Source organism: Myotis yumanensis, unplaced genomic scaffold (assembly GCF_028538775.1).
Source record: "Myotis yumanensis isolate MYYU_CA2020_CCGP unplaced genomic scaffold, mMyoYum1.0.hap1 SCAF_5, whole genome shotgun sequence".
Lineage (NCBI taxonomy): Eukaryota > Metazoa > Chordata > Mammalia > Chiroptera > Vespertilionidae > Myotis > Myotis yumanensis.
Window position 1 is genome coordinate 65,399,365 of NW_027223756.1, and position 24,928 is coordinate 65,424,292.

The 24,928-nt window shown below is 38.4% G+C and overlaps 1 protein-coding gene across 1 annotated transcript in view; it reads right to left on the reverse strand.

Moving 5' to 3' along the window:
- Positions 1–1,117: 1,117 nt before the first annotated feature.
- Positions 1,118–24,928, reverse strand: part of GUCY1B1 (guanylate cyclase 1 soluble subunit beta 1) — a 42,997-nt gene continuing 19,186 nt past the window's right edge. The window contains exons 5-14 of the mRNA XM_070415420.1: positions 17,996–18,193; positions 15,810–16,040; positions 14,241–14,357; positions 12,796–12,929; positions 10,469–10,666; positions 7,873–8,110; positions 6,646–6,786; positions 6,011–6,165; positions 5,536–5,662; positions 1,118–4,133 (exon numbers count right to left, since the gene is read on the reverse strand). Of these exons, the coding sequence (XP_070271521.1) occupies positions 4,110–4,133; positions 5,536–5,662; positions 6,011–6,165; positions 6,646–6,786; positions 7,873–8,110; positions 10,469–10,666; positions 12,796–12,929; positions 14,241–14,357; positions 15,810–16,040; positions 17,996–18,193 (1,563 nt within the window). The 3' untranslated portion in view covers positions 1,118–4,109. The remainder of the gene's footprint in view (positions 4,134–5,535; positions 5,663–6,010; positions 6,166–6,645; positions 6,787–7,872; positions 8,111–10,468; positions 10,667–12,795; positions 12,930–14,240; positions 14,358–15,809; positions 16,041–17,995; positions 18,194–24,928) is intronic.

Below are 24,928 nucleotides of genomic sequence, written 5' to 3' on the forward strand. Positions count from 1 at the left end.
TGTTAGCTGCCTCCTGCACACCCCACACAGGGGATTGAGCCCGCAACTCAGGCATGTGCCCTGACTGGAAATTGAATGGTGGCTTCCTGGTTCATAGGTCGATGTTCAACTACTGAGGCACACTGCCAGGCGTATTGCGTGTTTTAAAAATTCTTGCGGCACACTGGTTGAAAATCAATGTTCTAGGAGATAGTATCAGATTCCACAGTTGAAGAGCTCAGCCCTAGAAAACTGGCCCCACTTCAGAGGCCAATTGCAAGTCTAGGTCATCTTCTGTGCTTCTGACCCACCTGCTACAAGTCTAACATTCCCACAACACCCAATTTTGGCTTGACTAATGTGCTACAATGGCACACAAGCTCAGAGAAATAGTTTACTTACTTAAAAGCCTATTAACTCAAGAACAGCGAGATGGGAGAGATGCATGGTACAAGATGTGAGGAAAGGGTGCAGAGCCTCTGTGCCCCACCTCTGCAGGCACCACTCTCTCTGCATCCTCACAGGACACCAATCTGGAAGCTCTCCAACTTGGTCTTTTTGGGCTTTTATGAATGTACTAGAGGCCCGGTGCACAAAATTTGTGCAGGGGAGGGGGGTTTGGTCCCTCAACCTGGCCTGCACCCTCTTGCAGTCCGGAAGCCCTTGGGGGATGTCCGACTGCTGGCTTAAGCCCACTCCCCCCCACCCTGGGTAAGTGGTGCTCCCTCTGTGGGAGTGCACTGACCACCAGGGGGCAGCTCCTGCATTGAGCGTCTGCCCCCTGGTGGTCAGTGTGCATCATAGTGACTGGTAGTTCTGCCTTTTGGTCAATTTGCATATTAGCCTTTTATTATATAGGATCATTGCACATATATGATTGATTAGATCACTGGCCATTGGTAATGGTTTTAGCCTCCAACCACTCTCCCCTCCCTGTAGGTCGGAGGCAGGGGTTGGGAAGACTGAAAGTTCCAACCTTCTAAACACAAGAGTGGCTCCACTGGAAACCAGCCCCCATTCTTAGGTGCATTCCAAAAGTCATCATTAATATAACAAAATAAATCTTTGTCATTTTCATCACTTAGGAAATTCCAGGGGCTTTAGAAACTTGTGTCAGAAAATGGGACAGGAAGGAAGACCAAATATATTATAATTTATTACAAGTGACAATATCACAATATAAAATGTTCAGAAAAGGCAAATTGTTAGGGACAGAAAGTATATTAGTGGTGTCAGGGGCTGAGGGAAGTGGTTAATTTGGAGTGACTGGTAATGTGTATAGGGTGTCATTTTAAGACAATGCAAATATTCTGTAATTAGGTGGCTGTACAACCCTGTGAATATACTAAAACCATTGAATTGGACACCTTAAAAAAGTGATTTTGATAGTGTCTGAACTGTATCTCAGAAATTTTTGAATACAGCAGACTACAGAAAGCTAGAAAACGAAATTGTCAGAATACAGTGAATTTTTAATAATTATAAAATCTAGTGGCAGGTGTATGGTTGTACCCTGTGCAATTCCTTTAACTTTTCTTTATGTTTTCAAATATTCACACACAAAAATGTTTGGGAAAGAATTTCACAGAAACAATAAAAAGAGAGTAATACTTTTTTTTTTAAGCCTGCATGCAGTAGTCATTGGGACCAATGAAACAGACTGATTGGTATTCACTAAACTTTGGAATTAGGAAGATGGCCTCATGCAAAGCACACTTGATGCATAGAATACATCTGCATATGAGAGTTACACAGGAAACTAGAGACACTGCGTGTAGGCCATGTGGACCAAAGAGCATCCAGTTTAAGAAAACGTCTTAACCAGAGTTTATTTGAGCCAAAATGACCACAATTGCTGGGAAGCAAAATCTCAAGGAACTGGGAAAACACTCGGAGAATGGCCATTTGCAACTTATTTTATACATTAGAATCAAAGGAGGAGATTTAGGAGGGATACATGAAATCCATTGGTGGTAGATTAGGGAGGCAGGAGAAAGCAGAGCAAAGTAATCACTGGGGTTGGATAAAAAGTAAAATGGAGAGACAAGTACTTCTTTTACATGGTGGGTACAGGATACTTAACTGAACATTTACAGCACATGGGGGTGGTATTCTAGGAACAAGGTAACAATGAGGGGTTCTGTGGCCTCTTGCTCTGGTGAGGTGGGTGTGCCCCGAGGATCAGGAAAAGATTACTCTGACATTTCAAAGGTATGTTATCTCAGATGCAAAAACACAGTATACAGGTTCACTTAGATAAAGACAGACCTTTGTCAAAGAAGCTACAGGCCTAAGACGTGACTACCCTCCATGCCCTGCCTTTAGTTAGGAAGTTCTATGTTCAGACCGTCCTCTGTGGTTAATTTCAGTCTCTGAGTTTATGAGGCCTGCCATGCCTTCCCTGAGCTTGTCAAGTTTAGTATGTGGCCCCTTATTTATCCACAGCTACGAAGAGATGCAGGTCCTTACTTCCATGGCACTAATTCGTCTTTAAACTAGAGCACCATAAAATCCAACTGGCCTCCCCATCTTCTCCTATTCTCACCCCACCCTGTCCATCCTCTCCTCTCTCCTTCTCTATGTAGTCTTTTCTTTCTCTTGAGGATGTTTTATCACTACGAATATTACATATTTTTTATCATTTGTATATGTGTCTTTCATTCCTAAAAAACTGTGAGCACTTCAAGAGCTGCTGTCATTGCATATTAATCTGTATATTCCTTCCCTCCTCCACCCACCTTGCCAGATCTAGTCTTGTTTCTGTTATTTTGTCAGTTCTAAAGAAAATCGCATTTTAGAATACGCCTATCTAAGAGGAGCATTAAACTTTATAACAGCAATGAGTCTAAATTGATTTTACATTTATAATAGGTAAAATCATAAAATGTATGTACAAAAAAATAGCATTAATAGAATGACAACATTCATATCATGTTTGTTGATGTAAAAACTGATAAGAGACAAGTGGAAAAAATAATTTATTGCAGATTCTTTTACACATTAACATGGAACATCTATACATATATCGATGTGTTGATATGAAATACTAAATTTAAAGACAAACATTTTTACACAAAAGTAGTTGCACTATATTTTGTAAAGATAGATATTCATAAATTATGGAGACATTTAAGAACAGGCCAATTATTCCAATAGGAATGCATTCTACGTTGCAATTAAACTGAGTTATCTGAACATGATGCCCTAGATATAATCACATCCTTCTGAACTAAGAAAAAGAAGTTCATTTCTGAGAATAAAAGGCCAGGAATGGCTCTGATTGACAGAGTGTCCCAGTTGTATTCTTGGAAGTGGTTAGAGTCCTGAACCTGTATCCCAAGCTAATGTAATATAGCTCACAGGGGAAGAGTGCAGCTTTCTGTGACCACTGTGTGTAGTTAATGAGATTTAATACAAGGGCTACAGTACAAACAATAGCATTTGACAGGAATTACAATTGCCACATGATTTGAATGAGCAACCAAATATTTTAACAACAGACACGTGTGTTCTATATTTCTGAAGGGAAATCGACACACTTCAAAATAGTCCCTATTTTCTTAGCATGATATACTAATCCTTACTTTGGGAGTCTGAAAATAAATCATTTTTTTCTCCCTAAAACTTACAATCCACTCCTTTAGAAAATGATTCCTATAATGCTATACACCATCATGATATAAAGTTTGTTATGTGTTATAGTCATTAAAATATACATATACATATATATGAAGCATGAGACAGATTTGGTCAACCATGATCTGTATACACAAGGCCAAATACTGTTCAGTTTCATTTAACTAAATTCAACAAATATGTATTGGGTGTCTACTACTTACAAATTACCATGTTGAGTAATGCTTGTAGTAGATTTTAAGACACATGAAGCACATATCATCCACATCTAAAGCCGAACTTTAGATATTGTATTAAACCTTGAAAAGAATCCAAAGCAGAGCTAAAGTTGAGTAATGAGTAGTGAAAGATATACCTAAGAGATAGGCTTGGGATCACTGAAAAAGACAAAACCAGAATTTGTATCCATAAATAACAACTGCTCCTAGGCTTGCCAGGTGTTAGGGGATAACCAACCGGAACCTAATCCCAGTCTTCCTCCCGAAGTCCAAGATTCAGTTATCATCCTGGTTTGTTTCCTTGGGAAGGGGAAGACACAAGGGATTCATTTTCAGTGATGATAAAGCTGACAGTACCCCTCAAAAATAGTTTTCTATAAGAGTGGGACCTGCATTCCTGTCTACCGTTTTTCTAAGGCATTCATTCCCACCATAACTCTGGGGGAAAGAGGGCCACCCAACTACAAGGACCAACACTCGAGGTACAGTTAAACGTATCAGAAAACATCAGTAAGCATGCCAACCACAGAAGTAAATTATTTAAAGTAAAAACAGCTGAAAGAGGATAAAGATAAATATTTTAAAACTCGGCATTCCATTCCTTTCAGGACTTGTTATACTCTAAAAGCATTTTCAGGGGATGTAAACATACAGAAAAAGAAATGTAATCAAGTGGTCTCACCCCCTCTACAGAACCAATACATCAATAGGGTAACAGAGTGTTTAACTAGTTTCTGATGCCACACACTGCGAGTGGGAAAGGCTGGGTTTGGCCTGCATGTGTGCCAGCTCACTGGCAGTCATGGGATTTCAGCTCAGGGGCCAGTGTTCTGAGGTCTGCTCCAGCACATGGGTTCTGGCGGGAGGACAACCACAGCGCTAGCATGAACCTAAAGATTCCCTACAAAATCACTTACATTCTGAAAAATTATAAATCACTCTTCTCTGTAGGTAAAACACCCAAGGGACCAGAATTGCCAAAGATTCCCCAAATACTTACAGGGAGATCGTTGGCCCTTAGAACGATCTAAAACCTCATGGTTGCCCAGTTGGTGTTGCTCAGTGGTGAGCACTGACCTATGAACCAAGAGGTCACTGTTCGATTCCCCGTCAAGGGCACATGCCCAGGTTGCGGTCTCCATCTCCAGTGGGGGGCTTTCAGGAGGCAGCCGATCAATGATTCTCTCTCATCTTTGATGTTTCTCTCTCTTTCCCTCTCCCTTCTTCTCTGAGTTGAGGACACAAGGCCAGGGGATTCCCCTCACAACCCACTCACCTCAGTTGTGTTTGAGCCAGATGACAGAGCAGGAACAAAAAATCAGGGCTTCTCCATCCAGTGATTTTTGGTTTTAATTTCAAAAGCCAGCAACCACAAAGTATCCCTTAAGAAGTATAGGGTATCCTCAAAAATGTACACACAGATTTTGAATAATTATAAAGGCAGTGTTTATTAAAATACACTTCATTTTCAAAATTGAGCTATCAGCTGTTAAAGTGTGTATACATTTTTGGAGGATATCCTGTATTTATTTTTCTAACTGGCTCATTGACAGTGCAATACTTTGGCTGCTTTACTTAAAAGTTCAATTCTGGAAATAAGAATTCTTTTCAAATGAAACATGTTTTCAGTGATTAAGATTTAACTCCCCATTTTTATAAGCTGTCTTGAAAAAAAAAATAATTAGGCTCTGCTTAGTCATACCTCTGTCCCTGTATTTTTTCTGGATAGAAACCAAACTTGCATTGGTTCTTTCTTGCCCTTCATGGACACTGGGCCTCTGTGCTCCAAGAGGAACTGTGGGTCTGAATTTTCTGGTGTCATAAGACATCTGAAAGACAGCGAACAGAGAGTAGGGAGAGAATTAGGAAATATGGTTGCATGGAGAGAGAGCGTGGCATGCACCAAAGCTATAGAGACAGCAAGGACCACACACTAAAATTGTGCTTAAAGGTAGTTCAAGATTTGAGGAGCAATGATCATATCAGGAATTTCTGAGATGATATGAAAACATTTAAAGTGAGAATCATGACGCAGTCTTCTCAGATACAAATTAAACGATCCTAAGAGTGAAGGTGATAACTGCTTAAAGGTAAAAGAAATTCACTCAGAAAGTTAAACCACACGCAAACAGACATTTCCCTTTCAAATCAGTACATACCAAGAAGTGTTCTCTTACCTGTATGTATATTCAGACACATTTATTTTTCCTTTTTCTCCGGTGGTTTCTGTTCTGCTTGTGAGGTTGACAGTATTTCCAAAAAGACAGTAGCGAGGCATCCTCTGCCCTATGACCCCTGTGACCACCTCGCCAGTGTGTATCCCTATTGTTATCTGCGGGAATCAAAGCTTTGCTTCAGTAACTTTAATCTCTAACACACTAATATTTATTTTGTGTTACGGAATAATGTAGAGTCACTGTACAAAAATCATAAGAATTCCCTAGAAGAACTCCAAGTGTATTACAGACAAAAATAAAAACCCTCACAAAATCTGTCTTCAAGAGAAACATTCCCTTTCTAAAGACTTAAGATTTTGAAGATGTGACTCTGGCAACTTAAGAGACACAAGAAAGAGATTTTAAGAAAAATGAAAACAAACAAACAGAACATGGGGTAGACTAAGTAATTTCAGATATGTGGAGAGATTTGCCATCTCTGTGAAAAAATGTAATACAATGGATTCTTTAAAATATTTCAGTCTTTGCTGTGAAGATACCCATCCTTGTACATAATTTGTGACTGATCAAGAACATGAATCGCTTGTCTACAGAGGTCCATTACCATTAGTGCGATATCTATTTTATTTACTAACCTGAACAGATTCACCATCTACTTGAACCTGGCCAGCAATTTCCATCATGTCCAAGGCCAGGTGGCAAATGGATCGTGCATGGTGGATGCACGGCTCTGGCAAACCACTCACTGTCATATACTTATCGCCAACAGTCTCCACCTAACATAGCACAGACAGTTAGATGTTTATGGGGTAGCATAAATATGACCGCTTCATTTGCTATCCTTACACAAAAAATTACTTGTCCAAAGCTATCAGTAACTTTAAACTCTCTTCCCACTTAGTTCTGTAAAAACTTTAACAACAACCTGAAACTTTGTCATTATTTGAAATGTACACACATGGCATTTGAGGTCTTTGATTACAGGCAGGTGTAGACACAGCATTATTTTTCCTCTTGTAAGTCCTTTTTTGCACCTCAGATACCCTTATAATTCAGTAAAAACAATGTATTGCCTTATTCCCTCTCCCCCACAAACATACCCAAGCAGTGAGAGTTTAACAGCACAAGAGCCACTGCCTGAAGTTCAGTGATTTATCCTGGTCCTTAACCATTTATTTTTATGATTTGCTCACCAAGTGTTACACTAAAGCTCAGAAAACGACTATAAAATAAATAGTTCTCATGGCACTTATATGACTCCAGATGCCTGTGGATGGTTTAGTTAACATTCTTTCCTTTACAAAGCAATATTCCACTGACTTCATTTTTCCAATATTATCATTGCTTCTCATTGAAACCAAGGGCAGAAATGCCTCATGAATGTTTATCTTCAGGTTGGTGCTGTCTAAACTTCCAGCACACTTCTCATGCTCCAGGACTTCTTTCCCGTATAAAACATTTATACATTTCAGCAAAAATGTCTCGTCCAGAGCACGAAAACGAATGCTACGTTTATATCCCGTGTGCTCAGATTTGTTCAGTGAGTGCAAAAAAGCTACTGAAGATTACGTTTTAACTAGGGAATCATCTGCTCCATGCATTGTGGTTACAAGAAAGAGAATGCTTTATAGCAGGCATGTCAAACTCGTGGCCTGCGGGCTACATGCCTTGTTTATTTGGCCCGTGTTAGCCTTTGAGTTTGACATGCCTGCTTTATAGCAAGAGGTGATTACTTAAGGTAATGATCAGTATGGGACACATGGAGGTTTCCTATCTACGGAGGCTACACTCAGAGAACGGAATGGAGTGCCCCTAGAGGGCAGGGTCTGACAGCACTGCATCGCCATAAGGTCAGGACTTGCCTTATACACAAATGGGTTTTTCCGGGAATCAGTCAGTGTGTCAAATCTGGTGTAGAGGTCATTAAGGAGGTTGACAATCTTCATGGCCCCTTCCCCAGAGGCATGCTTGCTACAGAACGCGTTGAAGCCCACGATGCCACTGAAGAGGATGGTCACATTGTCATATCGTTTAGCAGGCACGGGACGCTTGTGTCTCAGTTCATTGGCAACAGATTGAGGAAGGACGGAGTACAGCAACCTGTTCGGTGGGATCAGGAAAAAGCCGTAGTGAGGAATGCTGGGACTAGGTTTCGTGCTTCTATTGACCATTTCATAGAACATTGATATCATTTGCTCTGTAAAAGGCCTGGCTTCTTATAGGGAAACCTCTATAGCTAGCATCAAATGTTAGCTGTTTTTATGTCAAAACAAGACATACAGACAGTATAAATCATTTGTTTGATTTGAATTACATACAATTCCCCAAGGCCAAACCAACGCAAACCAAATCAAAATAAGCCAAACAAACACCAGACCAAACAAAGAAAAGTCAGTTTTCATTTCTAGTCCTGTGTTCTGACTCTGCTGTTAGGATAGTCACCCTATGGAAGTTGTCACTACCAGCCCTGAAAACACGGCATGACTAGCACACCAGGAGCATGCTTATCTCTCCGGAATGAGAAACTGATTTCAATTGTTGTAAAGCAATATTGAGAGGAGCAGATTTCCTCCAATCGCCTTCATCCCTCACTCTTCTGTGGAAGAAACTGGCAAGACAGGTGGACCTTGGTCTAGACAAGAAAATATTTTGTTTCTCTAGTCAATACTGAGACTGCGACAATGGCCTCCGGGACCCTGCTGAGGGGACAAGCGTGGTAAACACAACAGGAGATCATCCTTCGATCTCTGATGAATTTACAGGAAAAGAAACAGAAAGCAGGGAGACTGAGGACTCTGGGCATGAGGACTCAGAGGGAAAAATGAAGCCTCCTTCCTTGTTCTTCTCGGTAGTCAGAGGGCATAACGTGCGACATTGAATGTACAACATGGAGCTGAGCTCACATTATTTTTCCTAGCTTTAGTGGAATTTCCCCAGTCTTTCATTTTTAACTTTCAAACAGAAAATTTCATAAACTATTTTAAAGCTATATTTGAATATTAAATGTGAACAGTAGGACTACTTGGCTTTAAAGAAAAGAAACAGTAAAAGGGTTTATAATTAAATCACCTAGAGAAACAAATGTCTATAAAAAATAAAAAATAAAAGCACTAAACCTGGATGTTTTGCTAATATAACAGCCAGAGCAGAATACTAACTTGACTTTGAATCTTTGTCCTAAGGACTATCTTACGTGCTCCACAAAATTTGATGTTTTTCATGGATAAAGTTGTACCACAGACCAATAAAACATACAGTTTGAGTTGTTTTTCAAGCAGTGGAAGGAATGTGAACCGACTGTCCCATATATTTTCTGAATTTTTCAAAATACATGAATAGATTAAGGGGTTCGGTTTAGGACTGTGAGGAATGTTAAGTGGTCTCAAAAAATAAATAAATAAATTATTAAATAAATAAATAAATAAACAAACACACACAGCTTTCACCTGCATTATACAAGGGCCAAGACAATGCATTAAGAAGCTGTGGAAAAATACAAGCATTAAATGGCGTTCTCTGTTTCATCCATGCTATGAATAAATAGCTAACTGATGTTTTTATGTGTGGGCACAGCATCCATCCGTGGGCAACTACACATTTATCAATGCAAAAAAAAAAAAAAAAGCATAGAAAGTGATGTTGTTACCAAGATTCTAAGTGCTCAGGTAGAGTAAAAGCTCATATGGAAGTAAGACAGAGGAGTTCAATTCTCCAACAAGATATCTTCCTGTTATATAAACATTAAAAATGAACATACAAGGCCCTGGGTAAAATATCTTATGAACATCAGTGACTTAGTGCCTTTCATTACTATATGCAAGCAAGGCCAAGTAGTATGTCTGATATGTATTTAAGTGAATTACTGAAAATGAACTACTACTTTAATGCTACTTGCCCAAAATTTCATCTACCATTCATAGAAAAATAATTATAGCCTTATACTTCCATTTTTTGATAATGTTTGCCTTTACAAATATAATTGTTGTCATTACAGAGGACATTACAATCTGTCAGATTCATATCAGCCAATTCCTAAAATAATTCAGTCCAAGAAAAGAAATCTTTTAAAATATAATGGCCAATTCTAAGTTCTGTGTGCCGTGTAACCCTCAGAACTTGGCCAGCCCTTGGCGCCCAGAGGATGCTCAAAATATATTTCTTATCTAAAGGAAAGAATGAATGATAGTTGGATTTCAAACATCTGAATTATTGTAATGATTTTCAGAGAGATGTGTTGGCATTTATTCTTTCAGCTTGATTTGTAAAAATAGAAGACATATTCCCACCACCGTTGAGACTGATTTATTTCTGTATGCATAATTTCATTCTAAGTGATATGGAAGAGTTTATCTACTACTCTGGAGCTATCATGGCTCTCATGCCTTTTTAGTCTGACTATTGATCTTCACTGTAGTAGAGTCACTGTATACCTAGCAGTCGGCAAGGTTACAGGCTTACGTGTCTGTCTTTTTCTTTTCATCTTCCAGCGCTCTTAACGTGAGCTGCAGTCTGTCTGTCAGAATTTCCAGCTCCTGGGTCAGTTTGTATTCCTCTCTGAATTGTTCTCCCAAAAGAACGAGGTCCCGTGTGGCATCGTGCAGAGGGATGTCACTGAGATACAGGCCTCTCCTCGTCAAATCGTCCAGATTCATCACACTGTTATACAGAGAAATCAGGCACCATCATTCCAGCTCACCCACATGACAACACCAATGTTGATTACTGTCAGGGAGCATACTCCTGCCCTCTCCTAACATTCTAAAGCTTCTCAGGTTGAAGAAAAGAAAAGGAGAATCATTATTCATTCTTCTAGAGATTTCAAAATCTACCAAAGAGCAGTGAACTTAAAATGCATTTTTGCCAAATTGTACTTTTAATGCCATTAGCCTACATTGAAAGATAACGTAGACAATCGCCCTATGCAACCTGCTCAAGTATTTAACACAAGGCTGTGATTTATTATCACATTTTCTCTCATTATCAAGAGATGAAAAAAATTGATCCTTACTCTCTTTAACAGGGATATGTGTGCTTCTTCTGAGAAACTTGTTCGTTTCTTCCTATAGATTCTGTGACTCCTGTGACTGGTTGCTTTTTTTCTTTCAGACATGATGATTAAAACTTTACAACCAGATTTATGACCCATCTTCTATGTATTTACTAGAGGCCCGAAGCACGAAATTCGTGCAAGGGGCTTGGCCTCCACCACCATGGCTTCATCCGGAAGGACGTCTGATCTAATTAGCATATTACACTTGTATTATTATAGATGACTTTCTGACATATATTTTTATATGCTATTCTTACTTCTGATTCTAATTTCTTATCTACTCTTATTTTCTTTGACTAATGTTTCTCATTTATTTGAATCAGTATATTAATTGCTGAATTTTATGCATCTTTGCAACTTAAGTCATTTTTAGAAACAACATAATATTTATTGATTCAGTGTAGACCTGGTTAAATAAGAAGTAGCTTTTTAAAAAATGTTCTTAAAAAATTTAATCTTTGGTTAAAATGTCTTGGGGTTATATTATTGGTATGAATTCTTTAAATGTAAAGTAATTACTTTGGGACATTTACAATAATAGTTTCTCTAAGATGACATAATTGAGATTTTCCTGAAGAATTATGGATTGCTAAAATGCCCCCCTGGAATACATTTTCAGCAGAAATGTCCATATTTCAAAGCAAAAATTAGCATGCCAACATAGAGATATAAAATGATCAAAACATTTACTAATGAAGCACATGGTCTCTTTAGATTTTGTTATAATGGATATGTAAGTAAAACTCACTTGCAGAAATAGACCTTTCTGGAAAGAGGCCAGATAATCTGCTAACTGGTATAGGACTGCCCATGAGCAGAGAAAAAAATATTATATGCTTAAAATAAAAATGAATGGTTATGGCCCTTGCTGGATTGGCTCAGTGGATAGAGTGTCAGCCTGCAGACTGAAAGGTCCCAGGTTCGATTCCAGTCAAGGGCACATACTCATGTTGTGGGCTCAATCCCCAGTAAGGGGCATGCAGTAGGCAGCCAATCAATGATTATCTCATCATTGATGTTTCTCTCTCTCCCTCTCCTTTCTTCTCTGAAATCAATAAAAATGTATTTTAAATAGATGAATTGTCATGAATGTTCAGACTAAGTTAAAAACAATCAAATTATGTCTCATTTTTTAAAAAAATTATTTATTATTTTGTCAAACTATCAAGATTTTTTCTAAATTTCAAGTAATTCTCTTGAAATTATTTTAGAAGTAAAACTGCTCTTAGTTGATCTCTTTTTTAAAATTCAATGTGAGTGTGTCTTTCTTCACACAGGGACTGGTACCACATAACAATATGCATGTGTGTCACTATGTAACTAATTTCTGCATACGATAGTTAAGAAATAGACTCCAAAATTTTCTGCTCTGTTTCCATAGAAACCTTTATCACCATGAATAGAAACTGTTCCTATTGAGAAGCTCTCGACTACTAAAGCTCTACTTGGAAAGAAGCGGAAGAAATAAACCAATATTGATGGCAGATAAACATATAATTAGACCAATGCAAGTTGTTAATAAAAAAATAAAGTTTATGTTCCCTAGTTTTGTCTTTTTTAAATCTGTTTTTATTGATAATTTTAGAGAGAGAGGAAGGAAAAGGGGTAGAGGTACACTATAAAATCGACTTACACTTCAGAATATGTAGACATGATTGAATAAAATGCTATTGAAATCCTTTGTTACCTAAAGATGGGTTCTTATATGCATTATAATTAATCTAAAAAGCATTACCTTGGTGAGCACAGAAAAAGTATGCTGTCTGCTTCAGGTAAGTAGATCATTTGACCCTTGAGACGTAAGCAGCTGATCTCAGTCCCAGTCAGTTCATCTTCACATTCTAATTTCTCTACATCCAACAATCCTTCCTGGAAAAGGCAAGACATAAACATTACCTAGTACCTTTCTCCCTACCTAACAATTCAGCAAAAGGAAGGACACATAAACCTCATTTCCCACCAAACCCTAAGGGAGAATAAGTGTACCAATTAGTACAAGGGAGGGATTTCACCAGCGTACTGCCAGGTTGCAGGTATAGTGGTTCCCTTACAAACACTGCAAAAAAACCGAATTAATTCTCTCTGAGCACAGAAAGCCAGTAGGTATACTACTGTTCACATATTTATTTAAAGCTCCCATGATTATTTCTTATTTTCCAGTATGGTTACAATATAATACCTTGTCTTAAAAAAAACACACGCATTATGCTAAGTGAAATAAGCCAGTCAGTGAAAGAAAAATACCACATGATCTCACTCATTTATGGATAATTATAAACTGATGAACAAAAATAGATACAGAGGCAGAGAAGCATCGAACAGATTGTCAAAGGACAGCGGGAAGGCTGGGAAGGGTTCGGAGGTGGGGGGAGGTAAGAGATCAAAGGAAGGACTTGTATGCATGCATATAAGCATAACCAATGGACACAAGACACTGGGAGGGGGGTGAGGGCATGTGCTGGGTGGTAGGGGAGGTTGAGGAAGGTCAATTGGGGAAAAAAAGGAGACATATGTACAACTATTTGTAATACTTTAAACAATAAAAAATAAAAATAAAATAAAAAATAAAACACACACACAAAAACAAGCCTCACCACTCCTCACCCCTGCATTCACAGAGCAACTGGGAATAATTCCAAATACATAAAGTATGTGTACATAAGACCTTTGGGAAGGCTGTAAGAAGGATGAAGTGTGTACTTCAGAATACCTTTGCTCTATCAATCCCAAAGACAGAAACTGTGATATCTGGGTACTACCTAAATTTTATCACTCCTATTTCCATCACAAAAATGGAACCAAGAATAACAGACACTTGAAGGAAGTGGGTAAAGTTAAAAAAAAAAAAATCTATCAGTTCTTCTGACTCCTAAAATAGGACATCGCAGCTATACCGGGGCTAAAAGATGTTGGTTTAATGTGAAGCGGGGTTGTCCCAGAGAAGCATTCTCAACACTTACTTTTGTCAATTCTGACCAGGTGACAGTCTCATTGCTCCTCCGGAAAATAAAAAATCAACAGTGTCGCCTTTGAAATAAGACTCCGTTTGAGGTTTGCTTCTGATCTGGCTATACCTCCACCAACTTCTAGAATGGCATAGTAGCTTCTTTCCCCTCAGAACACTTCTAGTGTGTAACTCACCCTTCTTACTCACATTTAATAAAACAATATCTTGCTTACCTTGCTTCTCAATACGAAAACCGTATTGATGTGTGAAAGGATCCCATGGAAACTAATGTCAATATGAGGACGGACCAGAGAGAAGACAGACAAAAGGCTACAAGTGCCAGGCTGGAGCTAAAATGTAGATAAGAAGAAAAAGAACACCTATTTAAAACAATGTTTATTTTATATTATTAGATTAATCAGCTCAATTGTATATAAGCACAGAAATATATTATTTTGTAGGAAAGTTACCTCAACTATGGACTCGTATCTTGACCTATGCAACTCGGTGATTAAATGGACATCAAATAGTTCCATGAACATAAAACCTAATATGGATGCAGATGACCAATATTCAAAAATAATCTCACAGAAATAAGAGAAGTATTTTCAACGGAGAATGGAAATTTCTCTTTGAAAATGTAGCATGACCTATTAAATGCCAATGGCTTAAAATGAAATTTAAATATCAAGACCCTCATCAAACACAGTTTATCAAGAGATGGTTAATAATAATAATAATAGGAAGCAGTTACTGATTGCTTCTAAAGGACAAGGGCAGAGAGAGGCCAAGTAACACACCCCAGCTAATTATGAGGGAGAGCCAGAGCCAGCATTAAGAGCCCAGGCTTTTGGATTTATATGTTTATGCCTGATCCCATTTGGGCTAATCCTGGACTATCGAGTCTCTTTAATTACAAGTAAAAATTATTTCTGGATACATGTCATGTACAACTCCAAAAGCTGGTAGAGTAGAAAGGAAGGCTTTTACAACTGGGTCAGAATAATGTCAATCAAGAACAGATTCTCATCATGGCCTCCACTGTTGTCCTTTGACGCTTTTTCTACCCAGTCCCATGATAAGCTCTGTCGTTTTTAGTGTTTTTTAAAATTCTCTTCTTTTCCCTGAAAATGTCAAAGGTTGATTTTGAAAGCTATTTTCAGATAGTAGATATCCAATGAATATTCATTCAATGACTAAATAAGTGAAAGTTGATTGTTAATAGAAAGTTATGTTATCTCATTTTTAAAAAGTATAGCATTCCCACTTGCCGTCTTTATTTTTTTAATCCTCATGTACAGATATTTTCTCCACTGATTTTTAGAAAGAGTAGAAGGGAGGGAGGAAAGGAGAGGGAGAGAGAGGGAGAGAGAGAGAGAGAGAGAGAGAGAGAGAGAGAGAAACATTCATGTGAGAGAGATACTTCACTTGGTTGCCTCCCACACATGCCCTGACTGGGGTGGGGATGAACTTGCAACCCAGGTACGAGCCCTTGACCAGAAATCAAACCTGAGACCTTTCACCCTTCAGCCCACTGGCTGATGCTCTAATCACTTAGCAAAACCAGCCAGGGCAGCACTTGCCCTGCTTTTAACAGAAAAAGAAAAGAAAAAACCTGTTGTAGGAAAGGTAGCATTATGTTTAACTATACTATGCTCACAATTAAACAATTTAGGTAATATACAATGTGCTGCACACCACGTAATACACAGTAAAAAGGTAAATAGAGAAATGTCCACATGTAACAATAGCACCTTTATGGCCTTTTGTCTCAGTCCCCAATGAAGTGGGATGTGGTTTACCTGGGGAAGCACTCTGTATATGGCATTGCCACACTGAGTGACCACTAGGTCCCGGTCAAATATTATGTGGAAAGGAAAAGCTTTGCAGAAGGTGTAGGGGCTGATGCGTGAGTCCTGGGTACCATTTTCTTCAAATCTGTCAAGATCTTCATAAAAATCCTCTTCTTTAGACTCTTTTTCTTCAATTAAAAATTGAGTATGATCACATTCTTCATTTCTTTGCTGAATAACCTGGATGTCAAAGGGGAAAATGGTCTTAATTGTCTGCATTTCAATTTACTTAAAAAGGCCTATGTACCTAAGAAACTGGTTTTGAGAATTGCATTTAGAGGGTTAATTTTAAAAATTTAATGTGTGCAAATGCTACACATGCCTAAAATAGAAAACACTGTCTGGACATTTATTTATGAAATTCAAAGACTGAATAATTATTCACAGTAAAATTGTGAATGTGTTATCAGTCCCCTAGTAGCCTGTACAGACTCTGGTAGAATTGGAGGAAAAGCAATCTCTTATCCTGGTGTGCTTCGCCTCTAAGCCCGGAACATTACTATAATGAGTGACCTACAAACTATACAAGTAGTATTATTTAACATGTTAAAAATAATATTTTCAGACAAAAAGAAAATAATAGAGGCACATATTTAAAAATACATGCAATGTCACTTTTTTACCCATCGATTGGCAAGTATATAAAATTACAATACCAAGTTGGTTAGGATACATTAAAAAATAAGGCTGAAATAGGGTGGTCCTCTCCCCACTTTTCTCAAATTTGGGGCCACTGAAAAATGGCTCTTTGGGATGAATATGGTGAGCACACAAAAAGCAGCTCACTGGAAGAGACTGTCTGGATTAAATATAGAAAAATGATGGTTCTCTTTATTGCATAACTAGAGGCCCGATGCATGAAATTTGTGCCAGGGGCTCGGCCCTGGCAGGCCCAGCTGCCTCGTGGCCCTGCCCACTGGTCGTTTGGAAGGTCTTCCGGAAAGTCATTCCACCCTCTGGTCTAATTAGCATATTAGCTCTATATTCTATAGGATTGCATTCATATCTTGAAATTCTCACCTAAAACTAACAATCCGTATTACCAATAGCAACACCTTTTTAAAGTATGAGACCTGGCTTCTTTCAACAAGTAATCTAATTTAAAAAAAAAAAAAACAAAAAAACTTTTAGTTCACAAAATAAGATATTCCAATGATATTTCAGGGATAGACAAAAAAAAAAACCCACAAGGAAACAATGCACAGTAATATCATATCTAATTTTATATTATCATAGAATCTGACTGTCCGGGCTATGGAGGGTATTTTTTTTTTTTTTTTTTGTATTCTGAAGGACACAGCTTAGCCAGTCCCATATCCTCCTGCTTCCCAGCTACTGTGTGCTCACAGAGAATGCAAACTAAATTAAGCAATGTATAAAAAGAAAAATCTGCTGAGACAAAGGGGAAAAATCGCCTGTATTCCTATACAGTGGGGCCTTGACTTACGAGTTTAATTCGTTCCGAGACCAAGCTCATTAAGGAGCTAGTTAAGGAGCTCGTTAACTTAAATTACTCTATCAACTCAATGCAAAAAATCGGCCGAGAGACAGCTGGTATCTCAAAAAACTCGTTAATCGGGACACTTGTAAGTCAAGGCCCCACTGTATATCCTTGCATTCCAAGGCCAAGCATAGACTTCTGATGATGCCAGTGTTATGTTTTATACTAGTACTAGAGGCCCAGTGCATGAAATTCATGCACTTGGGGGTGGGGGTGGGGTCCCTCAGCCCGGCCTGTACCCTCTCACAGTCCGGGACCCCTCGCTCCTTACCGCCCGCCTGCTTGCTGCTCCCTACCGCTTGGCTAGCTGCTCCTTAGTGCTGCTGCGGAGGTTCCTGCCACCTCCACTGCACTCGCCAGCCGTGAGCCCGGCTTCTGGCTGAGCAGCACTCCGCCTGTGGGAGTGCACTGACCACCAGAGGGAAGCTCCTATGTTGAGCGTCTGCCCCCTGGTGATCAGTTCATAGCGACCAGTCATTCCACCGTTCGGTCAATTTGCATATTAGGGTTTTATTATATAAAATATGCCTTTGGTGAGTTCCACTAGCTGCAAGAATGAAAGGTAAATTCACTGAGCACCACTTTTAATATTCTGCCATCTCTATTTAGAAGTGTCTCCATTACTGACCATTACCTTCATGTCGATTTCAGTGCCATGTATTTGTTGAGCTACCGTTTTAATGATTCCGATGACAATATCCTGAAGCCCTTCTCTCTCTGAGTAGTAGTGCAGAATGAGTCCTTTGCCCTTATCTGCATCAGTGCACCTAAAGGAAGGTGCACGCATGCCTGGGTAGATAGTAGCAAGGTGGTCATGCAGAGCATCGAGGTTCTGCAATGAAGAGGAAATGGTGATGAATAAACAATGCTCCCACAATGGCAGCTGACTCCTGGAGAGCAAGATAAAGACAGAAGGCTCAATCTGAGCTTAGTGGGCAGATCAGCCGAGTAAACATTCACACAGCATGCCCTTCCCTTGCGGTACTGAGACATCTGTAAGGCAAGAACCACAGAGAACTTGAAACTCAAGTAGAGTAATTAAAACAAACATCCATGGCTATTAATAGTTAATGCATCTTAAGAAAAGATAAATAAACAAGTGGGGTAAAAAAAAAAAAGGAATGCCTGAAGCAGAAAAAAAGAAACATAGTTAGGGCTAAAGCAAATATATACATATTTATAGGTTTGGGGCAGCTATATATGCATGACACTATCATTTCATGGTAACATAGCAGTTTACCCAATTTTTCTAAGACTTGATTTTTTTCTGATAAAATGGAGATAACTAAAATGATATATATAAAACACTAAGCACATCCCAGGTGCAGCAAGCAAAATAATGGTGCTCCCCCTAATTTCCATGCCCTAATCCCTTTGAATATGATACCTCTCCTGGCAAAGGAGATTTTGCAGATGAGATCAAGGTTATGGATCCTGAATTGGGAAGAAGGTCCTGCATGATCCTGGTGGACCCAGCTAATCATATGCGTGACTGAGACCTTCAAAGCCAGGACCCTTTCCTGGTTATAGGGACAGAGAAGTGTAATGACAGAAGGTCAGAGAGAGGGTGGCATGAGAATGATACTTTGTTCCAGGTTCTGAGATGTAAGAGGCTTATGTGCAAGGGTGGAGAGAGGCAAAAACATCAGTTCATCCCCATGGCCTGTAGGGGCTGCTATTGTCATGTAAAATATGACAGACACGAAGTATTGGAAGTTAATATATAAACTACAAGCCGCTTGAGTCCCAAAACTATTTTACTTGGTTAAGTAGTACGAGGAGTTCTTCCTATGACAAGTTCTTCTCAGGATAATTCTTTTCTGAGAAGGGAAGACATGAACACAGAACCCTCCCAGATCCCATCTGCTGAAGTTGCAAAAAGGTCATGAGAGCCCTGGCTGGTTTGGTTCAGTGGATAGAGCGCTGGCCTGCAGACCAAAGGCTCCCGGGTTCGATTCCAGTCAAGGACGCTACCTTGGTTGCAGGCTCCTCCCCAACCTGGGTCCTGGTTGGGGCGAATATAAGAGGCAACCAATCAATGTGTTTCTCTCACATCAGTGTTTCTCTCTGTCTTTCCTTCTCTCTTCAACTCTCCTTAAAGATCAATGGAAAAATATCCTCGAAGGAGGATTAACAACAACAACAACAAAACTTTATGAGAAAATCTGGTGAGGAAAAAAAATGACCAAAGAGTTTTATACTTATCTCCATTTCCCACAAAGCCAAAATTGAGCTTGTTGCTGCATTTAGGTAATTACTTAATGTCCTCGGGTTCAGTACTGTGTTGTGGCTCATTTTAAAGGAAAAAAGATAAGTCAACCAATAATTTGAAAAATATATTTTAATAATATTGTTTCAATTTTCCCTCTGTGAAAAATTGAAATTTGTAATTTTCAAATACAGCAACGTATTTATATCGTAAGTCAATATGCCTATATCATTTGCATACTGATCTATTTTCATCTTGTTCATATTATATTAACATATTTCTACATGCAGCTACGTCATGAGTCACAAAGAGATAGACACTTTAGTCCTGGCCGGGTTGCTCAATTGGTTAAAGCATCATCCTGATAAGCCAAGGTTGTCAGGGCACATACAAGAAGCAACCAATGAATGCATCAATAAATGAAATAATAATTCAGTCTCTCTCTCTCTCTCTCAAAAAAAAATCAATTTTTAAAAAATTTAAATTAAATAAAAGATAGGCACTTCATCCTAAATGCTGAGCCATTTTTATTTAAATAAAGGTATAAATGTTGCTAATAGCATGTTGCTTAATTTATTGCTTCAAAGCAAGTGGGAAGGCAAAACATTTGAAGTCAGAATGTTCATCTTTTAGTCTTTGTGGTAACCAACTCTCCAGAGATTTACTGTTTTATTGAATCTACTGTTAATTAAATGGACAAGCTAAGTGCTTTCCTGCAACATGAAAGCTTTAACACCACTTAATGCAATATTGATTTTCTTTAGATAGCATCTAACATAAAAACACTCTTGGGATTTCTTAAGTTACAGCTTTCCTTACTCGGTTTTACTCTTTCAAAATTGAAGTGATTGCCACAGCCTATCTGATATGAGAAATGGAATTCGTGATTAAAAATTAAATTATTTTGATTTGAGTACGCTTATATTGCTAAAAATGTACCTTCACCATAGATTAGAATTGTTTATAGCCACACTGAAGGCCAAAAAAAGATTCTCAAAATAGCCTAGATAAAACCTTGACCACATTTTATAATATGATTTATACAAAGCTAATCATTTATCCACACGGCTGTAGCAATGTATTTTGGAGAATAAAAATTTCATATTAAAACTGGTATTCCATGTGCTGTTGTTGTTGTTTTTTAGATATACCCGTGGAAGCAGGTATACAAAGAAAAAACTATACACATTACAAAGAAGTACATACATTATGTGTGTGTGTTGGGGGGGGAGATTGAGCAAGAAAAAGAGAGAATTCATGGACAACAGTGATTGTTGGGGTAGAGGGGGTGTGGGTGGAGGTAGAAGAGGGCATAGAAGGAAAAATGGTGATGGAAAAAATAAAATTTTTAAAAAGGAAGTATACACATTAAACATAAGAAAAAAAAGTGAACACATACATATATTCTAGCACAAGTAGATTCCCAAGAATCAATAAAGAAAACCTCAAATGTGCTTCCCCTTCATTCTTCTCAGCTTTATGAAATTAGGACACGGGAAAGGGCTAGAGAGCAGGCCCACCATCTTTTTTGCCTCACGGTGCCAAAAAGTTACTCTGAGGTTTTCGTTTTGTTTCTTAACGCCCTGATATCATTTAACCGGTTTTGGGAGAAGCAAAATAAATGTACTTTTTCTCAGATCCATGAGTCCAGTTCATCTTGTCACCTAGCACTTATCATTTGCAGAAGAAAAAACGAGTGCTGGCATCCCGGGAGACGGTATGTAGTGCTCCATGTAGCACATTCCACAGATGTAGGCAGCCAAAGAGAATGTATCCTTCCACTGAGAAACACTGAAGTTCTCCATGTTGAAAGATCTCGGAATGTTTCTACATAAATGCAAATTTTCTTTGTAATATGCACGGCAAAAATGAGTGCATACACAATTACAGAGGCAAGATTTCTAGAACTCAGCTACTTCTTCTTCCAGGCTTCCAGGGCATGTAATTAAAAATCCCTAAAATCCACATAAGTGGGCAGAGTAAGACCTCGCTTCGAAAGTTTTGAGACAGAGAGATGTTTCCGTCTCTAAGAATCCGAGAGGATGGGAAAGCGGGAGCTATCTGTGTTACTTGAGAACGTTACTGGCACTTAGATCTGGAAGAAATCTTAAGATCAGTCCTTGCAAACCTCTTTTTTTAAGGAAAAAGGATGGGACGCAGCATTTCCTTTCTTTTCATTCCTCACACTTCTGACAAACAAGACCAACACCAACATTTACTTGTGCGGGTCATGTAATTTGACAAATATTTTAAGTTTTATAAGAAAGGAGTCATCTTAGAATTTGAACATGAGAAATTTAAGCAGGCAAGACCTCAATAAAGTGGAAAACACAACCCCATAAGAATGGTCAGCACCAAGGTCAGGGTGTGAGCAGCATGAGGTCAGAGTAAGGAAGTTGACACTTTAAGGCTCCTGTTCCTGCCTTTTCTCCTTGGAGCTGCTCCTTGAGAAATAGCCTCCCACTGAAAAGATACAGAAAATATTTTTTTTCTTTTAAAAAATAATGTAAGGCCCAATTTAAAAAAAAGAAATTATACCAGTTACTAAAATTCTTTAAATAATATCTTGAAATTATATATAGCTATCATTACCATCCTCTCAAGAGAAATATTTTAAAGTAAAAGGGCAAGTGATTATAGAATTGCCTGTGTAAAATATTTCACTTATGCTATAGCTCTTAAACTCATGTGTTTTTTTTAAAAAAAAAATCCCACTTATATAATACTATATTTGACAATCAATATCATGAAAATATATACCAGCTATTCAAATACTTATGTTCCTTTAAAGTCCTCACTTGTCCATTTAAAAACTGCAGGTTACAGAAATTAATGTTTTGGATGTTGGAAAAAACAGGTCCTTTGGAAATCCAAAAGTTAAAAATAAAATGAATGGAGCATTTTTTTTTCTAAGAAACACTGTAAATAATTTAAGGAAGTATTAGAATTTCACAGCTGTTCAGGAAAATCCTCACATTTCCCAGAATAACACTTTGGACAAACATTTAAGATTTTAGATCGGTCATCAATCCCAGATTGCTCCTGGTGGGCTGGCCACAGCGTTGTGTTTTGGAGGCCAAAACATGGAGCTGTCGTGACCTGGAAATCCCACTGCAGGCTGCACAGAGGCCCTGACAGAGGAACCCCCACGTATATGAATTGGGGAAATGAGTGAAACTGACCATTGAATGAGCCAGTGTTTCCAGCAAACTCTGACTGAATATTTGTAATATGATTCAACTGAGATTTCTATGCATATTTAAACAGGCCCATAATTTAAATTCTAACTCTTCTCTCAGATTGCATTGGCAGCCTTTGAAGCTTATTTTAATTTCATTTCACCTCTGTGAAATCACTGGGTAAAGAAAATATAATGGGATAATAACGGAACAGCACTAAAAATTAATTGGTAGCCCTGCTGTGGACTGACTTGGGTTCCATTCCCAAAAGCCATATATTATCTTATCAACGATAGCCAATACTCAAAGCTTCCGACTCAAGGAAATCAGTCTACTGTGTGGCTGTCTATTCCTCTATATTCAATCTTTGATTTATCTCTAAATAAAGTTACATAGTTTCATCTAAAAGGGGGTTTTGTTATTCTTAATTAAACATTTAAGCCCTAATCGGTTTGGCTCAGTAGATAGAGCATCAGCCTGCGGAATAAAGGGTCCCAGGTTCGATTCCGGTCAAGGGCATGTACCTTGGTTGCGGGCACATCCCCAGTAGGGAGTGTGCAGGAGGCAGCTGATCAATGCTTCTCTCTCATCGATGTTTCTAACTCTCTATCCCTCTCCCTTCCTCTCTATAAAAAATTAATAAAATCTATTTTAAAAATTTAATCTTGAGCTATGGTCATATTTGCTTCCTATTTTTACACAAAGAGTACATCTTCATAAAAAAAAAAAAAGACAGATATTCATTCCCAGCTAGACAGATTGTATTTGTGGAGATGCCATCATTAAGAGATTATACATGGTCTCTGGCTTCATGGAGTTTACATTCCAGCCCAACAACAGGAAATGATAATACAGTATGAGAACAACTATGGCTGGGAAAATAAATATACTATGAAAACATGAGAAATGCCAATGACCCAGAAGAAGTAATTTGACCAGCAGGATAAACAGAATTTATCGAGGTGAAAAGGAGCATGAACAGTGTTCCAGATAAAGGAAAGAGCAGATGCAAAAACTCAGAGGATAAAGAGAGCAAGATTTAAAAAAAAAAAGTAATGTTTGGCTGGGCTGCAGAAGAGGAAGAGGCAGAATGTATAGGGAATGTAAGAGGTTTCAGTCATTTTAACTATTTTTGACATTGTCCAATGAGCAATGGGGAATCACTGAAGGGTTTAAGAAAAAAAAATTTTTAATGGTATGATGAGATATATTTGCATTTCAGAAAAGTCACCCAAGTCATAGAATAGAGATGAGATTGGAGGAGTCATGAGAGAGTTAGAGAAATCATCCAATCTCTACACAGAAGTGTAGGGGGAATGAAGAAAAGTGGTAGAACTCTCAAAATCCAGCCCCATGTAGCTATTGGCTATCCTGTTAACAGTGCAGCCCTGGAACAGAGAGGAACACACCAGAGGCGGCTTGCTCTCTCACGGCACCACGACAACCTTAGCAGGTGGCCACCACGAGCCAACGCAAACCAAAAACAATGTGAACATTTGTTGTGCTGTGTAAACGTGGCCATTGAGAGAAAGATGGAATTAAGACAGAGAAAATGCAAGTTCAGACTTTGTTGATAAGGTGACAGTTTTAAAAAAAATGGAAGATGTATTCCAAAATCCAAAGTCTTAAAATACTTTCAAATATCACACTTAAATCCATTTAACATAATTCATTTAAATACAGCCTGTTCCCGTTTAATTTACACATCTCCTGGCAGCCACTCCATTTGGAAGTGGCAGCGTTCTTGGACCCAGTAGTTAGGTAAATCCGCGGCAGGCGATTGCAAATCAGTTTCCATCTTGATTTAACGCTGTTTTAAGTTTATAAGAAAAATGTCACTGTGTAAACAACAGACATTTTGATTAAACACCAAAGTTCTTATTTTGGCTGTTAAATCAATAATGCAGCTGGACTGGAAGTCGTTTACATTCCCTCAAAACTGGGCTTCGGTTCAGCTACTATTGCACTGACATCATTTTCCAGCAAGATCTGGTGGCTCTAGGCAGCCAGTTTGGAAATATCCTTTACAAACAACCACATAATTTTCAACATTAACACATCAAGAAGAAGGTCTCACAAATGGCCTCTGCTTAAAATAGGACAGACAATCCAAAAATAGTCTTTCATCGAATGTGTGCTTCACTAGTGAAAATCTTGTAAGGTAATTTTAGCAGGAATA